The sequence below is a fragment of the Gracilinanus agilis genome, chromosome 2, assembly GCF_016433145.1.
Source record: "Gracilinanus agilis isolate LMUSP501 chromosome 2, AgileGrace, whole genome shotgun sequence".
NCBI lineage: Eukaryota > Metazoa > Chordata > Mammalia > Didelphimorphia > Didelphidae > Gracilinanus > Gracilinanus agilis.
This window is the reverse complement of record NC_058131.1, coordinates 571,799,438-571,821,846: the sequence shown is the minus strand read 5'-3', so window position 1 is coordinate 571,821,846 and position 22,409 is coordinate 571,799,438. Positions and strand designations below refer to the sequence as shown.

The 22,409-nt window shown below is 38.8% G+C and overlaps 1 protein-coding gene across 1 annotated transcript in view; it reads left to right on the top strand.

Moving 5' to 3' along the window:
• Positions 1-22,409, top strand: part of MAP2K1 (mitogen-activated protein kinase kinase 1) — a 108,988-nt gene that overhangs the window by 38,016 nt on the left and 48,563 nt on the right. Inside the window, exons 2-3 of the mRNA XM_044665336.1 lie at positions 13,967-14,177; positions 16,808-16,954. Of these exons, the coding sequence (XP_044521271.1) occupies positions 13,967-14,177; positions 16,808-16,954 (358 nt within the window). The remainder of the gene's footprint in view (positions 1-13,966; positions 14,178-16,807; positions 16,955-22,409) is intronic.

Below are 22,409 nucleotides of genomic sequence, written 5' to 3'. Positions count from 1 at the left end.
TGAGTATATGCAGGGGTTGAAACTGCAGATTAAGCTTTTTCAAAGGGGAATTAAACAGAGGCCAAGATGTTTCTGCCTTTCCCTGGGAGCTGGGGCTGTGGGTATTTGGAGTGTTAGTGCCGTGAGATTCCAGGTCCTGGGAATAGGCTTCTGGTTCCCTGGTACAAGCCCAAGCCCCTTGCACTCACAATCCTAAACTCCCTTCCATCAGGATTGTAAGTGTCTGATCCTGCTTGATTTCTTGAATTCTCAACATTTATAGTTGAGTAAGCTTCTTTAATTGAGAAATTTGGTAAAGACCCATAGGAACCCATGGATTTCGGGTCCTGGCCTCCCTGGAACTTCTTGCCAATTGGCCTTGAAGTATGGTTTGGATGCTTGCAAGCTGATTGGAATGGTTTGACTAAAGTATTTTTTTTCTCCTGTGGAAGGATTAGACCAATTAGAATCTCAAAGGAAATGAAGCTGCAGCCTGTTGTCCTTCTTGTGTTTTGTGTCTCTGTGTGTAAATTAACATAGTAAATTGCACATTCTGTGTAAGTTAGGCAACAAGTAACTCAAATGAGAATAGGATTGTTTATCTTATGTGTGCTTCAGCAAAGAGTCTGGCAAAATGGAGGCTTAAATCCACCCGATGGAGGCTTAAATCTGTCTGATCTGCCAACAGGGACTTGGCCCTGTAGGAGTATCAGGAAGGAAAACTTTGCCAATAAGCATTTTTTTTGTCTCTTTTGCCTCTTACCCCTGCTTAAATTCAAACTAGGTTTTTCCTGAAGAAACAAGAGAAAAAAAGACCATGATCATATCTTTGAATGTTGTCTGTGTAATTGCTATGTGACCATATATGTTCTATGTTTTATAAATGATGAAAGTCAAAAAATAACTATATTTGTGTTTAAAGAGAATTTTTTTTTAGAATAAATTGACATCTCTTAAATCCAAAGTCTGAGAGACATGAAAAACATAATAAGGAGCCTTTTTTTTTTTTTAAACCCTTACTTTCCGTCTTGGAGTCAATACTGTATATTGGTTCCAAGGCAGAAGAGTGGTGAGGGCTAGGCAATGGGGGTCAAGTGACTTGCCCAGGGTCACACAGCTGGGAAGTGTCTGAGGCCGGATTTGAAACGAGGACCTTCCATCTCTAGGCTTGGCTCTCAATCCGCTGAGCTACCCAGCTGCCCCCATCAAGGAGCCTTTGGTTATGGTTTCTTAACTAATCTGAGACTAAATGTATAACTGAATTGCAAATACTGTGAATTCTGAAGTTGTGATTTCAATGATTTTTATAGAAGCTGAATAATTATAATGAATTTTTAGCTAATTGTAAAATTACACACAGATTCATCCTTTGCCTGGGTAGAAGCAACTCTATTGTTTAAAGGAAGGTCATTTTACTGGAAAGGGAAAAACCTGTCAAGAGAGACTGAAGCTCACTTAATTCATAGAAAAATTTGTATAATTTAGGTGAATAAGTTTTATTAAAATTCTAATTGTAGATAAGTGAGAGAGTAAAATAGAAATCAGTTTAGAAAGAACGTTTTTGAATTGTGTGTCTTGAACTGAGAAATTTGTTGTGACTCTCATCCATTTTATAAAAGATTATGTATTTGATTCTTAAGAATTGTTCTAGTTGGACAGCTAGATGGTTTCGATGGATAGAGAGCCAGGCCGGGAGAAGGGAGGTCTTGGGTTCATATCTTACCTCAGACACTTCCTTGCTGTTTGACCCTGGACAAATCACTTAAAACCAATTGCCTAACCCTTATCTTTCTCCTGCCTTGGAACTAGTTCTTGGTATCAATTCTAAAGCAGAAGATAAGGGTTTGAAAAAAAAAAAAAAGGAATTACCTTACTTCCTGCTCATTCTAGAGAATATTGTTTAAGAAAGACAACTTGAAATGTACATGAAATTCATTTAGAAAAATGTTCTATGTTGATTAGAATAAGACCAAATTTTTATAAATTGTTAAAACCAGTGTAATGGGTTTTTGGTGCCTCCCTCTTTTTAGTAGAATTGTGACTGATTGTCTGTAATGTAAGAGTTTAATTTGATAACATTGCGCCATGTGAGTAGAAAATTATAAAGGAGAAATTACGTAAAAACAAAAATTTAGAGAATAAGAGTCTGCACAGTAACAGGATTTATTAATCTCAAGATAAAAGGTACCTTTTTAATTTATGTTTGGTTTATTGTGTTTGTATTTGTATCTCCAGTTTTTAGGACAGAACCTGACCAATAAATAAGAGTTTAACAAATGTTTTTCCATTTATTCATTTTACTGAGGAAATAAACAGTAAATACATTTACCATTTTTTTTTTGAGGTGGAAGAGTATATTAACAAGTAGGAGGATCAGGAAAGACTTCTCTTAAGTGATGGCAGCTGAGTTGATATGTAAAGGAAGCTAATGATTCTTAAAGAGGCAGAGGTTTGTAGGAGGACACTATAAACATGAGGACAGACAATTTGTGCAAAATGGGTTACGGAAAGGAGTTGCAAATGACATATTCAGGGAATAGCAAGTAGACCAATTGGGTTGGAGCATAGAATGTGTGAAAGAGAAAAATTTCAAGTCTGGAAGGAGAAATTAGAACCAGATTGTGAAGGTCATTTAATACCAGGATGATGAGTTTACAATTTATCCTTGACATAGAAGGGAGCCACTAGAGATTTTTGAATCAATGACAACTTGCTGTACTTTAAATATTATCTTGGCCACTGTGTTACTGATAAGTTGGAAAAGGGAAAGACTACAAGCTGGAAAACTATTGGAAGACAAATGGGAGAAGTGTCATGGAGGGTAGTATCACAAGATATGGTAAATCTTTGAATGTGGGAGAAAAGCAAGAATGAGTCCTCCGTTGTGAATAGGTGATGTCTTCAACAGAAGTAGGAAAATTAAGAAGAGGGTCAGGTGATGATTCTGAAGTTTATTTTGGATGAGCTGAGAAGAACCACAGTTTGAAATGTCTAGGAGGCGATTGGTGTCACAGGACCGAAAACTAAGAGAGAGATTAGAGTTGGACATGTAGATTTATGAGTCATCTAGGTAATGTGGTTATTGAACCAATGGGAGCTGACAAGATCCCTAGTAAATGTGTACAAAATGTATAAGGGGAAAAGAGTATGTGTGTGTGTGTGCGTGCCCGTGCTCCCAGCTGAGTTTGGATTCACCTAGACATGATGAATTCTCAACAACTGGAGTGAGGAGGAGAATTAAGAGGCAGAGAGTGGAACACAACAGCTTGGCAGGAATATGGCTTGAACATACCTATTCTGGTCTTATCCAGTTGAGTTTAGAATAGCTATATTCTATTTAAAACGGAATTTTTTTCAGGAGTTTAGGACTCAAGTTGCAAACACCAAATTGTTATATAAAGTTGATATTGTTGTTAATGGTATTTCTGCAAGAAGTTGTTCACATTTAACCGCCTCTTTTAAAGAAATTGGTTCTTCCAACCAATGTCATGCTAAGAAGAGATATTTAAACTTTAAGCCCTTACCTTCTACCAATATTAAGTGTTTGCTCTAGGGCAGAAGAGCAGTAAGGGTAGGCAATGGAGGTTAAGTGACTTGTCCAGAGTCACACAGCTAGGAAGTGTCTGAGGTCAGATTTGAACCTAGGACCTCCTGTCTCTAGGCCTGGCTCTCAATCCAGCTAGCTACCCAGCTGCCTCCTAGGAAGAGATATTTAAGTAGAACATTTTTCTTGCTTTCATGAAGCATATACTCTGGTGGAATTGTTAAATTTTTCTAAGGGCAACTGGATGGCATAGTGGATAGAGCAGTGGGCTTGGAATCAGGAAGACTCATCTTCATGAATTCAAATCTGGCCTCAGACACTTAATAGCTATGTGACCCTTGGCAAATCACTTTACTCTGTTGGCCTCAGTTTCCTCATCTGTAAGATTGAGCTAGAGAAGGAAATGGCAAACCACTCCAATAGTTTTGCCAGGAAAACCCCAGAGTCATAGGGACATGATCTAAATGACTGAACAACAATGACAGCTGGTATGACAGTGTATTTATTTACCTTCTTCAAGAATAAATAGAGACACTCCAGTTTGCTTCCTCAAATCATTATTATGCCTACACTTCAGGTCATAGGGCCTCCTTCTTCCCTACAAGAGGCAAGAGTTGTCATTCTTTGGGTTTCCAGTCCTTTGTTCTCCATTCCTGGTTTTTTGTCTTTTCTTCCCAATAAAATTATGATGTTCCTTCCCTTTCTCCTTCCCATTTCAAGAAGTACAATATTTGAGAAAATTATTTTATAGGAGTGGAAGAGTGGGTGGACATGTAACAAAAGTATTTTGCATTATTTGAGAATGTTTGTTTAAATCCAAGAAATAGTTTTTCCATAAGATTCTGGACTGGAAGGTAACCTAAGAGATAATCTAGTCTAGCTTCTTCTTTTGATCAGAAATTGAGGCCCAATGAGAAGGGACTTGGGCAGGGTCATACAGAGAGCCAACAAGTATTTATATTAAGAGATGTCCCCTTTTAATCAGAAGATAATTTTCATTCCATTTTAGGAACTGTTATTATTCAAATTAAAATAAGAGCCTGATATCCAGCTAATCTAACTTTCTTCTCATAAATATATACTTTGTTCTGGTCTGCCAGTCTCCTCAGTTTCTTCCACATTATAAAATACTCATCATCTTCTCCAGGACTTTCCTAAGCTACTAGGCTTGTCTGCAAAATGTCAGTAAACATTTATTAAGATACACATGTGGCAGGCTCTGTGCTGAACTAGGGGGAATAGAAAGAAAGGGAAAGAAGTCCAGTCTAGTAGGGGAGATAGTATGCCAGCAGCCATAACTGAACAAGATATTTTCAGAATAAATTGAGGATAATCTTAGAGGGAAGGTGCCAAGATTAGGGCTCTTCAGTCAGGCAATAAACCTTTATTAAGAACCTATGAAATACCAGGCCCTGCGCTAAGCTCTGGAGTTACAAAAGGAGGCAAAAGACAGTCCCTGCCCTCAAGGAGCTCACCATTCAGCGGGAGAGACAATAAGTGAACAAATGTACAAATTCTATACAAGTTTTAAATAGGGAATAATTAAAAGAGGGAAGGCACTAGAATTAAGAGGGATTGAGAAAGACTTAAGTAGAAGGTGGGATTTTAGATAGGAAGCCAGGAGGTTGGGGGGAAGAGGAAGAACATTCCAGGTCTGGGGAACAACCAGATCCTGGACCCAAGAGATGGAGTGTCTTACCTGGAACTTTAAGTGAGCCAGTATCACTAGATCAAAGATTATGTGGTAGGGAGTTAAATCTAAGAAAACTGAGAAATCTAAGAAAATCTAAGAAAACAGAGAAGTTTGTTTTTGATCCAGATGGTGATAGGTCCTCAGCTGTCTTGACCTTTTGGCTCTTTATTGACTGCCTACTTCCCTTGGGCAATATTTTGTCCTCTCTGAGTTTTCTGACTGATCTCAGTTCTCTGCCTACCTGTGTAATCTCTTCAGTTTCCTTTGCTCAGTTTTTATCCATGCCCTATCTCTTAACTGAGGGAGTCCCCCAAACCTGTCCTAGACTTTATTCTCTTTACTCTTTTTCTTAAGAAAGTATCTTGCTAGCTTTCCTGCATGGGTCCATCTCTAAACTCATGTTCTCCAGATATGTTTATCTCTTCTTGATGTCTCTTGTGAGCTCCTTACCTAAATCAACACCTGCCTATTATTCATTTGACTGAATATGCCATAGGCATTTTAAAGCAGATTTACTTAAAACAGAATTCATTATATTTTCTTACAAACACATCATTTTTTCACATTTCCTTGTTACTATCAAGGGCATTACATTCTAGTTGTCTTTTCTCTCACTCGTTTTGTGTGTGTGTGTGTGTGTGTGTGTGTGTGTGTGTAGGTAGTCAGTTGCCAGATCTTGTAATTTCTTTTTCTATGACATCTCTAGCATACATTCCTTCCCCCCACTTACCCAATCATTACCCTAGTTTAGGCCCTTGTTGTTGTGGAAAGTTATTATTAATCTGAGTCCTTCTTTGGTCCCTCAAAACAACCTATTGATTTTAAAGCAAAAAACCTTTGAGCCATATCCCTGAAGCCATGAGTGGTGTCCTCCCTCCTCTTGTCTATCATGCTAGGAAAAGCCAGACTTGGGCTATGTAGCTATTCTAAACACCTCATGGTTACTCTTGGTGTCTGGAAGATCCCACTTCTTGTCTGAGTACAGCAGTCTAAGAGGCTTGGGATAAGGGTGTCACGAAGACTGTAAATTGGCAGAGGGGACAGGAAGTTGCTCTCTTCCCTTGCAACCACAGACTAGAGAGGGTGAGCATGCTGACTCAGAGCTGGCTCTGCCTGCTTGAGGTAAAAAGAGCTATCCAGCCACATGTGTCTCAGGCTTCTCTCTTTCTCTGGCCTGCTTTTTGCTATTTAATAAATAATTATAAAGTGAAGGTACGAACTCCAGGGAATTTTAATAACATCATCTTTCACTTAGGCTAATTTCATTAGTCTTCTTTCTAAAGTGTTATTTATCTTAAGTAAGCATTTGTTATTTCCTCCTCTTAATCCTTTCCTGGCAATTGTATAATAAATAAAAGAAAAATAAAGCCTTCCTTACAGATATCAAAACAAATTCCCATATTGGCCATATTAAAAAAAATAGGTTTAATTCTGCATTTTAAGGTCATCACTTCTCTGACCTGAAGTGGGCAATATGCTCATCTTCTGGAATTGTGGTGTATGATTGCCTTGATCAGAATTCTAAAGCCTTTCAAAGTTGTCTTTATGTTGTGATTGTATAAGTAAGTAATTCTGGCTTTGCTTACTTTATTCTGCACCAGTTCATAGATACTTTCTCAGTCCTTTGAAACTCCTTTTCATTATTTTTTATGGTGCAATAATATTCCATTACTTTCATATGCATGATTTGTTTAGCTATTATTTTTCAGTCTTGGACTGCTTATGAAAAGAACTATCATAAATATTTTTATTCATATAAGCTCTTTTCCTTTTTCTTCCATCTCTTTGGAGTATAAACCTAGTGTTTGCACAATGACTTTGGGGGCATAGTTCCAAGTTGTTTTCTAAAATGACTGGACAGTGCATTACACAGCATTTGTCATTTTCCTCTTTTGTCATCTTTGCCATCTGATGGGTTTGAGACTTCAGAGTAGGATTAATTTGCATTTTGCTCTTAGTGTTTTAGAGCAGTGGCTTTCTAATCAGACTTCCTGATGACTGAAGTCTTTCTATTCCACTCCATCCTCTATTTCTGCTGCCAAAATGATTTTTCTAAAGTGTAGGTCTGATTGTGTCATTCTCTCCTACTTGATAAATGCCAGTGGCTCTCTCTCTCTTTTTAAAAAACCCATCCCTTCCTTCTTATAATCATTCTGTGTATGGGTTCTAAGGCAGAAATGTGGTAAGAACTAGACAATGGGAGTTAAATGACTTGCCCAGGGCCATACAACTAGAAATGTCTGAGGCCAAATTTTTTTTATTTTTTATTTTTCGATTTTTTAAAAACCCTTACCTTCCATCTTGGAGCCAATGTGTATTGGCTCCAAGGCAGATGAGTGGTAAGGGTAGGCAATGGGGGTCAAGTGACTTGCCTAGGGTCACACAGCTGGGAAGTGTCTGAGTCCAGATTTGAACCTAGGACCTCCCATCTCTAGGCCTGGCTCTTAATCCACTGAGCTACCCAGCTGCCCCCCTGAGGCCAAATTTGAACCTAGGATCTCCTGTCTCTTCACCTGGCTCTCAATCCACTGAGCCCCACCAGTGGCTTCCCCACCCCACCCCCTTTTTAAAATAAATTCAGTTAATTAATAGTATTTTTCCATGGTCACATGATTCATATTCTTTCCCTCCCTTTCTCTTACTGCCCCTCCCATAGCCAACAAACTATTCCACTGGGTTTTTCATGTGTCTCCAATCAAGACCTATTCCATATTATTAATATTTGCAATAGTGTGATTGTTTAGAGTCTACATCCCTAATCTTATCCCCACTGAACCATGTGATCAAGCAGCTGCTTTTCTTCTGTTTCTACTCCCACAGTTCTTTCTCTGGATGTAGATAGTGTTCTTTCTCATAAGTCCTTCAGAATTGTCCTAAGTCATTGCATTGTTGCTAGTAGAGAAGTCCATTACATTCGATTATACCACAGTGTATCTGTCTCTGTGTACAATGTTCTCATGGTTCTATTCTTTTCACTCTGCATCACTTCCTGGAGGTCATTCCAGTTCACATGGAATTCCTCCAGTTCATTATTCCTTCTAGCACAATAGTATTTATGAGTTTGGGTGAGTGATAGGAGGAAAGGTAGGACAGGAGAAGGAAGGGAAAGCCAGAGGAAGGGAAGGAGGGGAAAGAAGATAACCTAGCCAGTAGCCCACAGCCCAGTGGGGAAATTGACCCGAGCTCTTCAGAGCTCAATAAAGATCAGGTAGCATTTATTGTTAGAATAGCTAGGTTTTATTTAGTTAGGAAAGGGAAAAGTTAGGTAGGGGAAAAGTGTCTCCTCTGGTAGGTACTTCTCTCTCCAGGGTTGAGAGCCTCTTGGGTCGAGAGTTGAGAGTCAAGAGTCCAGTCGAGAGAGCTGAGAGCCCAGAGAGACAAAAAGGCGCCAAAACTCATACTTTCTCCAACACCTCCCACAAAGGAAGTGAGAGGTGTGTGTGTGTGTGTGGGGAGTTGTAGCAGAGAGTCCTGGGAGATGTAGTCTCCCAGGGCTTAGAATAATTTTAAAGGACACATATTCCATCACCAACAGGTATCACAATTTGTTCATCCATTCCCCCATCGAAGGGAATCCCCCCATTATCCAATTTTTTTTGCTACCACAAAGAGTGTAACTATAAATATTTTTGTATGGATCTTTTTCCTTATTATCTCTTTGGGGTATAAACCCAGCAGTGGTGTGGCTGGACCAAAGGGCAGTCAGTCTATTAAAGCCCTTTGAGCATAGTTCCAAATTGCCATCCAGAATGGTTGGATCAGTTCACAACTCCACCAGCATTGCTTTAATGTCCCAATTTTGCCACATCCCCTCCAACATTTATTACTTTCCTTTGCTGTCATATTAGCCAATCTGCTAGGTGTGAGGTGGAACCTCAGGGTCGTTTTGATTTGCATTTCTCTAATTATAGGAAATTTAGAACACTTTTTCATGTGTTTATTGATAGTTTTGATTTCTTTATTTGAAAATTGCCTATTCTTGTCACTTGCCCACTTATCAATTGGAGAATGGCTTGATTTTTTTTACAATTGATTTAGCTCCTTATAAATTTGAGTAATTAGACCTTCGTCAGAGGTTTTTATTACAAAGATTTTCCCCCAATTTTTTGCTTCCCTTCTAATTTTGGTTGCATTGGTTTTGTTTGTACAAACCCTTTTTAATTTAATGTAATCAAAATTATTCATTTTGCCTTTTGCAATATGCTCTATCTCTTGCTTGGTCTTAAAGTCTTTCCTTTGAAATATATCTGACAGGTAGACTATTCTATGTTCACCTAATTTATTTATAGTTTCATTCTTTATATTTAAATCATTCACCCATTCTGAATTATCTTGGTGTAGGGTGTGAGATGTTGATCTAAACCTAATCTCTCCCATCCTGTTTTCCAATTTTCCCAGTAATTTTTGTGAAATAGTGGGGTTTTGTCCCAAAAGCTGGGATCTTTGAGTTTATAGTACACTATCTTGCTGAGGTCATTTACCCCAAGTCTATTCCATTGATCCTCTCTTCTGTTTCTTAGTCAGTACTATATTGTTTTGATGACCCCTGCCTTATATAGTTTAAGATTTGGTACTGCTGGGCCCCAATTCTTCACATTTTTGTTTTGTTTTTTTCATTATTTCCCTTGCTTTGTTCTTCTAAATGAACCTTGTTATAATTTTTTATAGTTCAGTAAAAAAGTTTCTTGGTAGTTTGATAGTATGGCACTGAATAAATAAACTAATTTGGGTAGGATCGTCATTTTATTACAGTGGCTCTGAAATGAAATAGAAACTTTCTATTTATCATTTAATGTTCTTTATAGCTGGTCTCTTCCCATCTTTCAACATAGTACTTTTCTTTATCCACTGTACAAGCCAGCCATAACAGTCTTGATTATACTTCCTCACACAGAATACTTCTGAACCTGTCACCATACCTTTGTACTGGTTGCTGTACCTACCAAGTGTGTTCTCCCTCTAAAATACTGTCCTTCTGAAGCCCTGGCTTCCTTTGAAACTCACCTTAAACTCCTCCAGGCCTTTCCCATAGCCCCTACTTCTATCTTCCTCTCTAAGGCTACTCTCCATCTACTTTTTATGTACAGGGCTTTGCCTCTAGATGGGAAGCTTAAGGGCTGGAACTGTTTTTGCTTCTCTGTAAGAGTTTAATAAATATATATTGATTGATCTCACTCCCTAATCAGCCCACTTCTTTTCTGATTCTAAGTTGCCAGAATAATGCCCTTTATGTCCCTTTTTATGTTTCCACCAATCTATATTTTCTCCCTCTCTGAAGAACATAGCCATGGAAAAATATTTTTTCACTTTGCTTTAGCCCAGCTACTTTCTCTCACAATTGAGTCTCTTTTGCTACCTGGTTTTTATTGCATGATTCTTTGACAGTGGTTGCTCATGCAAAGCATGCCTCCGGCCGCCCACTTTTCTCCTCCAATATGACAGGTGTGTAGGTGCTCACAAAAACATCACTGTCACTGTTCCCGAAAACAATTCTCAAACCTACCTCTGGGACTGATGATAGCTATAAAGATTAAAGCTTTAGCTCTGGCATTTGTAGAACTGAACCATTCAGGATGGAACATAATGCCAGGAAAGGATAACCAAACCTGACTTTAGATGCTCTGCAAACATATAAAAGTAATACCCAGTCTCTGTTGTTGACAGGTTTGGGGCATGTCTAGTTCCCTCAAGTTAGCTCCAGACCTGGCCTAATGTGTAATCAAAGTAGGTAGACACTTATGTAATGTGATTTGAGGGAGATGGAAAGAACCTTCTTTGCCTAAAATGTCAACTTCTAATTGTTTTCCTGCTTTTGTAGCTGCACTCCTGGAATTAGCACTGGACTAGGGAGATGGCCACTTATACTGAATCTGCCATTAATTAACTAGCTATTATACTGGTAGGTCATTTACCTTTCTGGGTCTCAGTTTTCTGATTTGTAAAATAATGAGTTTGGAGGAGGTGATCTCTAAGGATTCTTATATCTTTAACTCTTTTCTTTTTCTGTGTGATGATTCTTGAACTTCCCTGTATCTCTCCATCTGTTCCTTCAAGCAATTAAGATTTTTCATACCAATGGTAGTTTACCACTAGGCCCAAGGGAAGGGATGGTTTGGATTTGCATCAACTGGGCAGCATTTGGCAACTAGCCAGGGCCATTTGTGGTTAGTGGGGTTGGAAGGTGCTATTGTTATACTTGCACCATTAATTATTAACACATTGGGAATTCATTTTCATTTCTACTTCAATCATTTATTTGACTAGCTTTTGAGAACTTTGTGTGGTCCTTGATCAGAGACAGAGACAGCTTTGGGGTATGGCAGAAAGAGTTCCTAACCCAGGGTGAATAGAACTAGGTTCTGAAAGTCATTCTGTTTCAAATAACCTGTGACCTTGGGCAGCCTATTTCCTTTCTGGGCCTCAGTTTCTCCTGTGCAATGTAAGGGGAGTGTATTTGAAGATCACAGAGAGCCCTTCCAGGGTTGGCATTCTTTGATTGTATGTTGCTTCCCCTCTTAATCCATTGAACTGTAAATGAGAGATTATAGCTGATGTGGGGTATTTAGGCTTAGCAGGTGGATGCGACAGAAAAGAGATGTGTTCATGTTCAGAGGATCCGCCTTTTTCCATTTGTTTCACTTCATCTTTGGTGTTTTCAGAGCACAAATGACAGCTCTTGGGTTTTTTTCTCCCATTCTCCTACTTTAAGCATATAATTTTCTTGTATCTCACTGAACTGTGTTTACTGCAAGGCAGCCACGTGCATAATTCGTGCTAACAATGGTCTATTTTATCTATGTTGTGGTGAACATGATAGAACTGGTCACAGCTGTTCTCTTGAGAAGAGGTGTATGTGGGTGTGTGGTGGGGGCCGGGAGAGAGGGGAAGGGAAGTGGCAGGGGGAGAACTAATGAGAATGAGAATGTTCCTGTACATTTTCCCTTTTCTGATTTATGTGTCCATCTGCCCATTTCAGCTAGAACAATTAGGGAATCCAAGGGCTAATGAGAATGGGGAAAAGCTATAGGGTTGATCTGGCACATATTTGGTCAGGGAATGGAGAATTGGACAGAGTGCTGAAGCCAGATAACTATTGGGGTTAGTTGAATAGAAGAGGCTCAGAGACCATTTTGTGACAGAGACTTTCCTATTCAGGGAGTATCTTATTTTTTTCTTCTTTGGAAAATTTGCTTTTTCCTGGATTGGATTTTAAAATTTTGGCAGAGGTGTGTGAAGTGAATTATTTTTCAAATATACTCAGCATTCAAAAGCTTTTGTGTGTGTTTGGTAATGATAATGGTGTTCCTTTACATTAATATAGTGCTTCTACCTTTTCAGAATGTGATTTTCATCCATTTTCTTATTGCTTCTCATAATACCCCAGTGACAGAATATTATCCCTATTTTATAGGTGAAGAAACAGACTTTAGAGGATTATAGAAATCATAGAATTAGAACATACCTAAAAATCCCTTTATACATTTGAGGAGGTTCCCCAGAAGTGAATTGACTTGCTTGATGTGTTCTAGTTAATACCAGAGCCATGACTAAAATCCAGGTGCCCTGATTCTTAGCCTCATGTTTTTTCCATGATCCCCCTGCCCCCTAATATTGTTGCAAAAGTTTCCCTAAAGTTATAGGTTTTAGTCTGAGAGACATAATGCCTGTTTCTCTAGTAGATGAAAAGAATATGAAGATAGGAATGGGAAATCATAGAAAAGGACCCATACAAAGCCCAGGCCTAACTTTCTCCTGACAGTGATATAATTATTGTCCCTTTATCTCTGCATATGTTGTTAGCCAGAAAAATAATTAAATTAGAGTTCATTCCTCCTCATTAGACATGCCAAATAGGGAGTTGGGGCAATGCCATAATGTATGATTATGAAATGCCCAAGTCATTATTTATGTGTGTCTATAATATATGAGGACTAGCAACTCTCACAAGTTCTGTTTTTAACTTTGTATTAAAAACAGTTGCTTTCTTTGGGGGTAATACATAATCTCTTTCTCACCTGGCTATTGCTGGTATTATTTAAATAGTTTTCCCATTTACCAGTTGCCTTGAGCATTTCTTCCAGCGGCTACCTGTAAAGGCAGACTTTGTAGGTGGCCCTGCTGAGATTTCAGAAGTAGCTATCACACAGCTACTGTTTCATAAGTTTTGGAACATTTTAACAGTCTTCTTTTGAGGGTAGAGTTTGGAAAAAAATGAAACAAAAGTGTATACATTGTGAGCCCACCAAGCCCAAACATTTATTCACATATATCCCTGACATGAGATAAAGGCCCCAGATTGAGTCTGAGTGACCCATTCGGGTTTGTTTGACCTCCTCCCTTAGATATCCAGGGTGGAAAGTTGTAAAAGCAACATTGTTTTCGCCTTCCTAAGAACCAAGGATCTATTATTATGTCCAGGGATTTTTATATAAGAATGATACTGTGGTCCTAGGCATTGTTTTCAGCCTTCACAACTCATAGAATAAGATAATAGAGTTGAATGGTATCATCAGGTTTGTTTTATAAGGCTCATAGAGCTGAAGTGACTTACCTAAGGTCACATAGTAGCAGAGACTAGAATAAAATATGAGTTTCTTGACTGCTAGGCCAAGGTCTCTTTCTTCTATATTATCACCTCTCCCCTGGTTAAGAGAAGTGATTCCTTATTGATTTTATTTTCCAGTAAGGCTAATGGACTGTCCTACAGGGAGAATTTTAATTGTGTGCATCTTTCTCCTCTTTTGGGGCAGGACTAATCTTGAGGCACTACAGAAGAAATTGGAGGAGCTGGAATTGGATGAACAGCAGCGTAAGCGTCTGGAAGCTTTTCTCACCCAGAAACAGAAAGTGGGCGAGTTGAAGGATGATGACTTTGAGAAGATTAGTGAACTGGGAGCTGGAAATGGTGGTGTGGTATTCAAGGTTTCGCACAAACCCTCTGGCCTAATCATGGCAAGGAAGGTGAGCTTTGTGGCTTCCTGAGCTGGAAGTGCTTAAATATTATCATTCCCTCCCTCCATGAAACCTTTCCTGGCCCTGTGGAAATGTATGAGTGGGCTCTTACAACAGTAACCAACATGGAAGTGTGTTTTGCATGATTATACATGTATGACCCAGATCAAATTGCTCACCATCTCCAAATGGGGGGGAGGGAACGAAGGAAGGGGAATGGTTTGGATCTTATAATTTTAGAAAACCTATGCTGAAAATTATCACATGTAACTTGGAAAATAAAATACCTTTGAATTTTAAAAAAGAAAGAAAAGACTGCCTTAATTGGAGTAGAAGTCTGTTGTAAGACCCCTCTCAGCACCCCCGACTGGATTTCATGTCCCACTTTTGTTTGGTACTTCTTGTATGTACATAATAATACAGAATACATGATAACTGTGTATGCCATTTCACTCTACTCTGAGCTCTGTACTGGCAGGGGTACAAGAGTAGTACAAGAGAGGACTTAAGCGCATGTATCTGGCTGGCTCCAAATCCCTGATCGATCCATACATTTTTGATTTTCCTGGAAACTTTTATAGCCATATGGGGCAGGGGTTGGGGTAGGGTTGGGTTGAGGTTGATTTGTAATGGAAAAAATACCAGACCAGGAGGCAGGGTACCTCTGGTATTAACCACAACACCTTGAGCAAGTGCCTAGAATGTGGTTCTGCACATATGAGTTATGTATATTTTGGCCAATTGAATTAAATCTATTCTTTGCTTCCTTTGTGGGCTGGCAATCTATGTACTATGAGAGAGAGAATTCATTTCACTTAGGCATCATTGCCCATGCTAGGAGAAGTCCACTCCAAACATCTTGCACATATAATACAACCATATTAATATTCCTTAAAAATAGATGTTGAAATCCCTCACCCCTAACTAAAATTTTTAATACGTATGAAAAACACACAAAAAACTAACCAAACAGTAAGCCCCGCGTTTTCTCCAGAATAAAGCCTATATTCCTTTGCTTGACATTTGAGTCTTATTAATATGGCCCCAGTTTTACTATTGACCATCTCTCACTGCTCCCCAACACACCCTCTGCTCTAATTAAGTCAGTCTTTTCTTTCTTTTTTAAAATTCAAAGGTATTTTATTTTCCAAGTTACATGTAATAATTTTCAACATAGGTTTTCCAAAATTATAATATCCAAACCATCTCTCTCCCTTCCTTCCCTCCCCCAATTTGGAGGTGGTGAGCAATTTGATCTGGGTCATACATGTATAATCATGCAAAACACACTTCCATGTTGGTTACTGTTGTAAGAGCCCACTCATACAAACCCAACCCTCCAAACCCAACCCTCCAAATAAAACCATAAATACATTGATACAAAAGATAGTCTGACTTTGATCAGCATCAGCTGACTCCAATAGTTCTTTCTCTGGAGGTAGATATCATTTCCCATCATAAGTCTTTCAGAATTTTCCCAGAACATTGCATTGCTGAGAGTAGCCAAGTTTTCATAGTTGACCATTGTACCATACTGCTGTCACTATGTACAGTGCTTTCCTGGTTCTGCTTATTTCTAGGCTAGTCTTTTCACTATTTCCCAAATATACCATGTTCGTTACTGATTCTTAGCCTTTATTCATGTCATTCCCCAAGTTGATCCAAGTCCTAACAATCTTTAAAAGTTTCTGTGAATTTCTGTAACACTTAACACTTAATTTCTATAACATTTATTATTTTTTCTGTTCTTTTGATACTTTAATAGTAAGAGAGAGACAGCTAGGTAGCAGAGCAGATAGAATGCCTGGAGTTGGGAGGACCTGGGTTCAAATCTGGATTCAGAGATTTCCTAGTTGCATGACCCTGGACAAGTCACTTAACCCTGTTTGCCTAGCCATATCACTTTTCTGCCTTAGAGCTATTACTAAGATAGACGATAAGGACTTAAAAAAATAGTAAGAGGCAGCCTAAGATTAACTGTTTCATGTATATGTGTTTTGTCTCTGTAGCTAAACTGAAAACTAATGGAGGGCAGGAACTATATTTTGTATTTCTTCATTTTCCTTCCCACCACATGCCTAGTAACGTCATACATAGTAGCTTCTCTGTAATACTTACTACAGACTTTTGAATTTTTTAAGCAAAAGAAGAGGCCAAGGTTAGATGGTTCATGCATTTTCTGTAGTTCAAAGTAAAGTCAGTCTGTGGCCAAAATAAATCCTCACAAAATACTTTTAGTCCAAGAGGAAACTCCTTAATCTATTGAGAGATATTCCCCTTGCCTTATAAGAACCAGTGAATCAATCCTCAGCCACCTCAAATAAAAACTTCCAGTTCCATGTTTCCCTTAGGAAAGGATGTCCTTCAAGCCCTTCCCTGCCAACTCATCCCCATCTCCATCTGCCCAGGGCTTCAGAATGCAGTAGCACAGCCTAGGTTGTTTTTTTTTTTTTTTTTAGTTAACAGTTATTTAATCACAAACATAAGCCTTGGCTTGCTATGCTTTAGTATTTGGTGCTTTGGGTGGGTCTAACATGTTTTTGAAAACTTGCTTGTTTTCCTTTTTTTCTTTCAGTTTTCTTCCTAATAAAGACTCAGTTCAGAAAGTGATTCCAAGTTACTGTTGTTGTTTTTAACAGCTAATTCACCTGGAGATAAAGCCAGCAATTCGGAACCAGATTATACGGGAGCTGCAAGTCCTGCATGAGTGTAACTCTCCATATATTGTGGGGTTTTATGGGGCCTTTTACAGCGATGGAGAGATCAGTATTTGCATGGAGCACATGGTAAGTTATTGGCTTCCTGAGCGGAGCCAGTAGGCCAACTCTAGCTAGATCCCTGCCCAGGTAGGTGCTAGACTCTGGTACTATATATAATGTCACGGCTCAGGGAATTGGGGAGAGATAGGAGAGTCAGTTCTCATCAGTGTCTTCTCATTTACTTTCATTCTTTCCCAGCAAATAACCATTATTTAGGGTGAAAGTTGGCTTCGAAGTATTTTGGAGAATTAGCATTAAAATAGCTTCTGGTTTCTTCTCTTTCTGTCTTTCACATTATCTCCATTCTCAATTTAGTTATGTTTCTAAAGTTCCATGGACTAGCACTGTGCCTGGAGAAGAAGTCTGTGATCACACTAGAATGCGGAAGGACCCTCTATGTCTAGGTTTAGTGTTTAATGTTTTGTTTTGTTTTAATTCTCCCATTATTTTAAATGATCAAGATATACTGTATAGATTCTTCTAGACATCTGTCAGCTTTTGTTGGTTCTAAATGGAATGTTGATTCAGAATGCTCCTTCTTGCTTACCTAGTAGAGAAAGTTTTCTGTAGAAATAGACTCTTAATTCAATAGTCTTTCCCACCTCCTTAGTAAGGAAAGCATGTAAGCACTTCTATTTTAATATCATGAAAGAAGGGGCAGCTGGGTGGCTCAGTGGATTGAGAGCCAGATTTAGAGATGGGAGGTTCTGGGTTCAAATCTGGCCTCAGACACTTTTAGCTGTGTGACCCTGAAAAAGTCACTTAATACCTGTTGTCTAGCCCCTCCTGTTCTTCTGCCTTGGAATAAGATAGTCTCAATTCTAAGATGGAAGGTAAGTGTTTTTAACAACAGCATAAAATACCATGAAATGTTGACTTTTTAAAAGAAAATTACCCAGCTTGACCTTAGACTCCCCCAGGATGGTAGAGGGAATGAGAATCATTTCTTGTTCTTTTGTTAACTTTTTTTTTTTAACCCTTTACCATCTAAGAATTGATACTAAGTATTGATTTTCAAGAAGAAGACCCATAACAGCTAGGCAATTGGAGTTAAATGCTAAGAAGTGTCAGAGGCCAGAATTGAATCCAGGTCTTCCTGACTCCAGATCTGGCTCTCTGTGCCACCTCGATGCCTCCTTTTGTTTACTTATGCTCTTTTGTGTTAGTAACAAAATCTCCAACCCTGGCATGCAGACTTTGGATTTAAATGTGTGAATGGCAGATGAGGGCCTGGAAACTGAAGTGGGAAGGAAGATCTGGAGCCAGGAAAGGCGAGAACAACCTCCCTTCCTTTTAGACTCTGCCAGGAAGCTGGAAGATGTATGGAATAGCGAGGGATCCAGGGCCAACCAGATCTCTGGGCATTTGTCCTTTTGTGTATAAAATGAGAGAATTAAGCTTGATTATTCTGCCTCCAAGAAAGTCACTATATCCAGACCTAGGGTTATGACAGTGCCATTGTGCTCATCCCTGTGCAGCCCGTGTTAGTTGAGGGAGTCACATTTTAGAAGGATGTTGATGTAAGATGAGAGAGGAATTTCTGGGTCATGTGATCATCAAGGTATCAGACCAAGCACTTTCTCTGGTCCTCACTACCTCTAAAACCTCTACCAAGTAACAGTTATCTGTACAAGAGGTAAAGCAACTTCACGTTTCTCTACATTCCAGCACAACAAAAACACTAATGAAGTAACAGTCTGATGCACTAACATCAGAAAAGGCTAATTCCCAATTACTTTCTTACTGTGGTCAGTATCTGGGGTGAAATGCTGAAGAAGAAATCAGGAAGCATGAGGGGATGATGATTATTAATGTTAATGTAGAGCAGGGTTCTTAACCTGGGATCCATGAACTTGTTTTTAAAAATATTCATTAACTGATTTTCAACATAATTAGTTTCCTCTATAATCCTAGGTGTTTTGTGCATTAAAAAAGCTATTCTGATAATAGTTAAGAAATTAGTATGAGGAATGTAAGGTTCCAAGACTCCCAGGGACCCACAAGGAGAAAGTCTAATCACCGCCATAGAAGAGACTGATGGAGCCTGGATGCAAATTGAAGGACATACCATTCTGTACGTTTTTTCCTTGATGAGTTTTTTCTTGTACAAGTAATCAATGTCTTCTTTGACAGCATGATGAACATGGAAAAATGTATACATGATAGCACATGTTTAACCTATATCATATTATCTGTGATCTCCAGGAGTGCAAGGAGCAAGGGAGAGAACAAGGATTGAGAAATGTCAGAAAACAGTTATTAAAAATTGTAGGTAGGGGCAGCTAGATGACTCAGTGGTTAGAGAATCAGGTCTAGAGATGGGAGGTCCTGGGTTCAGATTTGGCCTCATATACTTCTTAGCTGTGTGACTCTGGGCAAGTCACTTAAACCCCATTGCTTAGCCCTTAGCTCTTTTCTGCCTTAGAAACAGTACATAGTATTGATTCTAAGACAGAAGGTAAGGGCTTAAAAAGAAAAGTTGTAGCTTGAAAACAAACAAACTTCTGAGAAAGGATTCTTAGGCTTTTATGGCACAAAAAAAGCAAGAATCACCTCATCTAGAGCTTTCAGGTTTACAAAGAGCTTTACGCATGGTATCTCATTTGATTCTCATAACAACTCTATGAGAGGTAGGTGCTTTTTTTAAATTTCCATTTTACAAAAGAGAAAACTGAGACTAAGAGAGGGTAGTGACTCAGTTGCCCAGGGTTACAGGTTTGAGGGATGATTTGAACTCAGGCCTTCCACATATCAAGTTTCCTGCCTTATCCGCTATTCTTCTTAGCTCCCTGAACGAGATATGGTCCCTGCCCTTGCAGGATTTATAGGTTAATTGTAGCTTTTTTTATGACTTCATTCTCACTGGTCAGTTTTTTTCAGTATTGTGAACTAAGGCATCAGAGGTTTTTCTGAGGTCATGATTTCCAAACCATCATAACTAATGATGATAATAACTAGCAGTTTTATAGCACCAACTATATGCCAGGCACCATGCTAAGAACTTTACAATTATTATCTCATTTGCACTTCTTAACAGTTCTGGAAGGTGGTTGAGTAGGCTGAGGAAAACAGGTTTTTCATGAACGCATGAGGTATTGACCCTAGGCCTTCTCTTTGAGAATATCAGAAATAACCTTTATGGAGATTTCATCCCCTCCAGCCTAGAGAAGAAGCCATGTGGGAGAAGCATAGTCATCTTCTGCCTTGTCCTCAAAAGTTAGGGATATAACCAGGCAGGAAGAACCATAATGGCTCTTACCTGTAAATTTGCCTTAAGTGCTTCCAGATCCTGTTTCAGTTTGCTTTCCAAATGTGTTGTCAAAATAAGTTGAGTAAGTTTAATAACCTCCTGCTGTGTAAAAAGCTTCCTGCCTTTTATTGTCTTAAATCTGCTTTTTCCATATATCTGTGGAGGCTTTGGTTTCTTTGTTTCAGGATTTCCCAAACAAGTAAGTACATGTTCAGTCTTTTATCTCCTACATGATTTTGGAGGCTTTAATCATATCCTACCTTTTTTAATCATATCTGTCCTTTCATGCGGAGAATACAGTGTCTGTGATGGGATATAAGCCTTTCCCAGTCATCATTCCAAGAAGCCTGTTGCTTTTTTGAGGATCTGGTTTCTTTGGGATTCTAAGTACAGGGTATCCTGCACCAAAGCCCCAAGACAGATGCCTCCTGCATTAGCCTACAGATGTGGTTGGACCTGGGTGATGAGTGGCCAGGAGTAGGATACTAGCAAACTCTGGGAGGGTTAAGCAGTAGCTCATTCTGATCCAAAAAAAACTACAAATGATGAAGTCAAGTTGAACTCTGTTGTCATATTTGGGCAAATAGACTAGAAGCAAATTCTCAGAGTACACAGGAGTCAGAGAGGCAACAGAATCCAGGATGTCCCCAGGCATGAAAAGGGCATGGAAGAATGGAAGTAAAGAGGGAGGCTTCCTTGTGACTGATAGCCCAATCAGTCCTTCTTCAACGTTAGAAGTTTACATAGCACAATAGGAAGCTGAGGTTCAGAGATTGTATCTTGTCCCAACTCACACAGATCTTCCTCTTTGGGAGAGCTAGAAACCAGGTCTCTTGCCTCCTTGCCCAAGATTCTTTGTATTGTGTTATACTTTTGATGGCAGATAAAATTTTTATACCTATTGTTCTCTCTTCCTTCCTTCCTTTCATTTCATCCTTGCCTTCAAGTAGGAATTCAAACACTGCCACTCAGAATATTTCATCCTTTGAAGTTTCTTGGTTCTTTGCACTCTAGAAAAATACCTAGTGTCTTCACTTTAGAATTCATGTGTAAGTGCTGATTGATTTACCTCAGGAATGAGTTGCAGTAGAAGGAGGACAGATAACTCTTGGGTTAGAACTTGGTTAATATTATCTGCAGTGCTACACAGTCTTGCTCAGATGGTGAAATGGGACGCATCTGATAAAGTAGATAGTTCTTTTGTAAGAGTTTTCAAACTAATATTTTCATAAAGTATTTGCTTCTTCTATAGAAAACCTTCACAAAGGCACTATTAACTTAGATTATAATTAGCTGCTAAAAATAAGGACAATTTTAGCAGCTTTATTCTACTCAGCAAGGCCCTTAGCAACAGTGATATAGAATTGGGAAGGTGGGGAGGTTAGTGTAGTCAGCTCTTGTCAGCTCTTCATTCTCATTATGACTTATCCAACACATTTTGCTTTTGACTTTGTTATGACATTGTAACCTCTTCACTTTGAATCATTTCTTTTAGAGGAAGTGAGATGGCCCAGTGGATAGGATGCTGAGCCTAGAGAAAGGAAGACCTAAGTTTAAATCCTTTCAACCACAAAATGAGTATAATAATAATAATAGCACCTATCTCTCTGGGTTGTGGTGAAGAAAAAATAAGAAAATATTTGTAAAATACTTATTAATTAATGCAGTGTCTGGCACATAGTCGGTACATAATAAATACTTGTTTCCTTTTTTATTTTCTAATTCTTACCTTCTAACTTAGAATCAATATCAGATATCAGTTCTAAGCCAGAAGAGAGGTAAAGGCTAGACAATGGGGATTAAGTGACTTGCCCAGGTCACACAGCTAGAAAGTGTCTGCAGCCAGATTTGAATCCAATACCTCCCATCTCTTGGCCTGGCTCTCTCTGTACTGAGCCACCTCGCTGCCTCCTTTTGTTTTCTTCCTTTTGTGATGATTTTTCTACTCATAAATGAGGCCACGTGGTTTTGAAACACACAGGATGGCCTTGTAGCAATCCCATTCTGTAGAACTAAATCTTCAAGGCCCAGCTCAATTTCTCCCTTCTCTAAGAAAACTTCCCCAAAAGCTTTACTGACTGTGATCTCTTCTTTTGACATTCTTTACATTTATTACTGAAAGTCTTAATAGTCATTATCTTTATGAGACATTATTTGTCTCATATACTTCTACTATAGGTAAGTAGATTGATATCCTGTTTCTTTTTACCTAGTATTTTTTGTGTTTGTTTG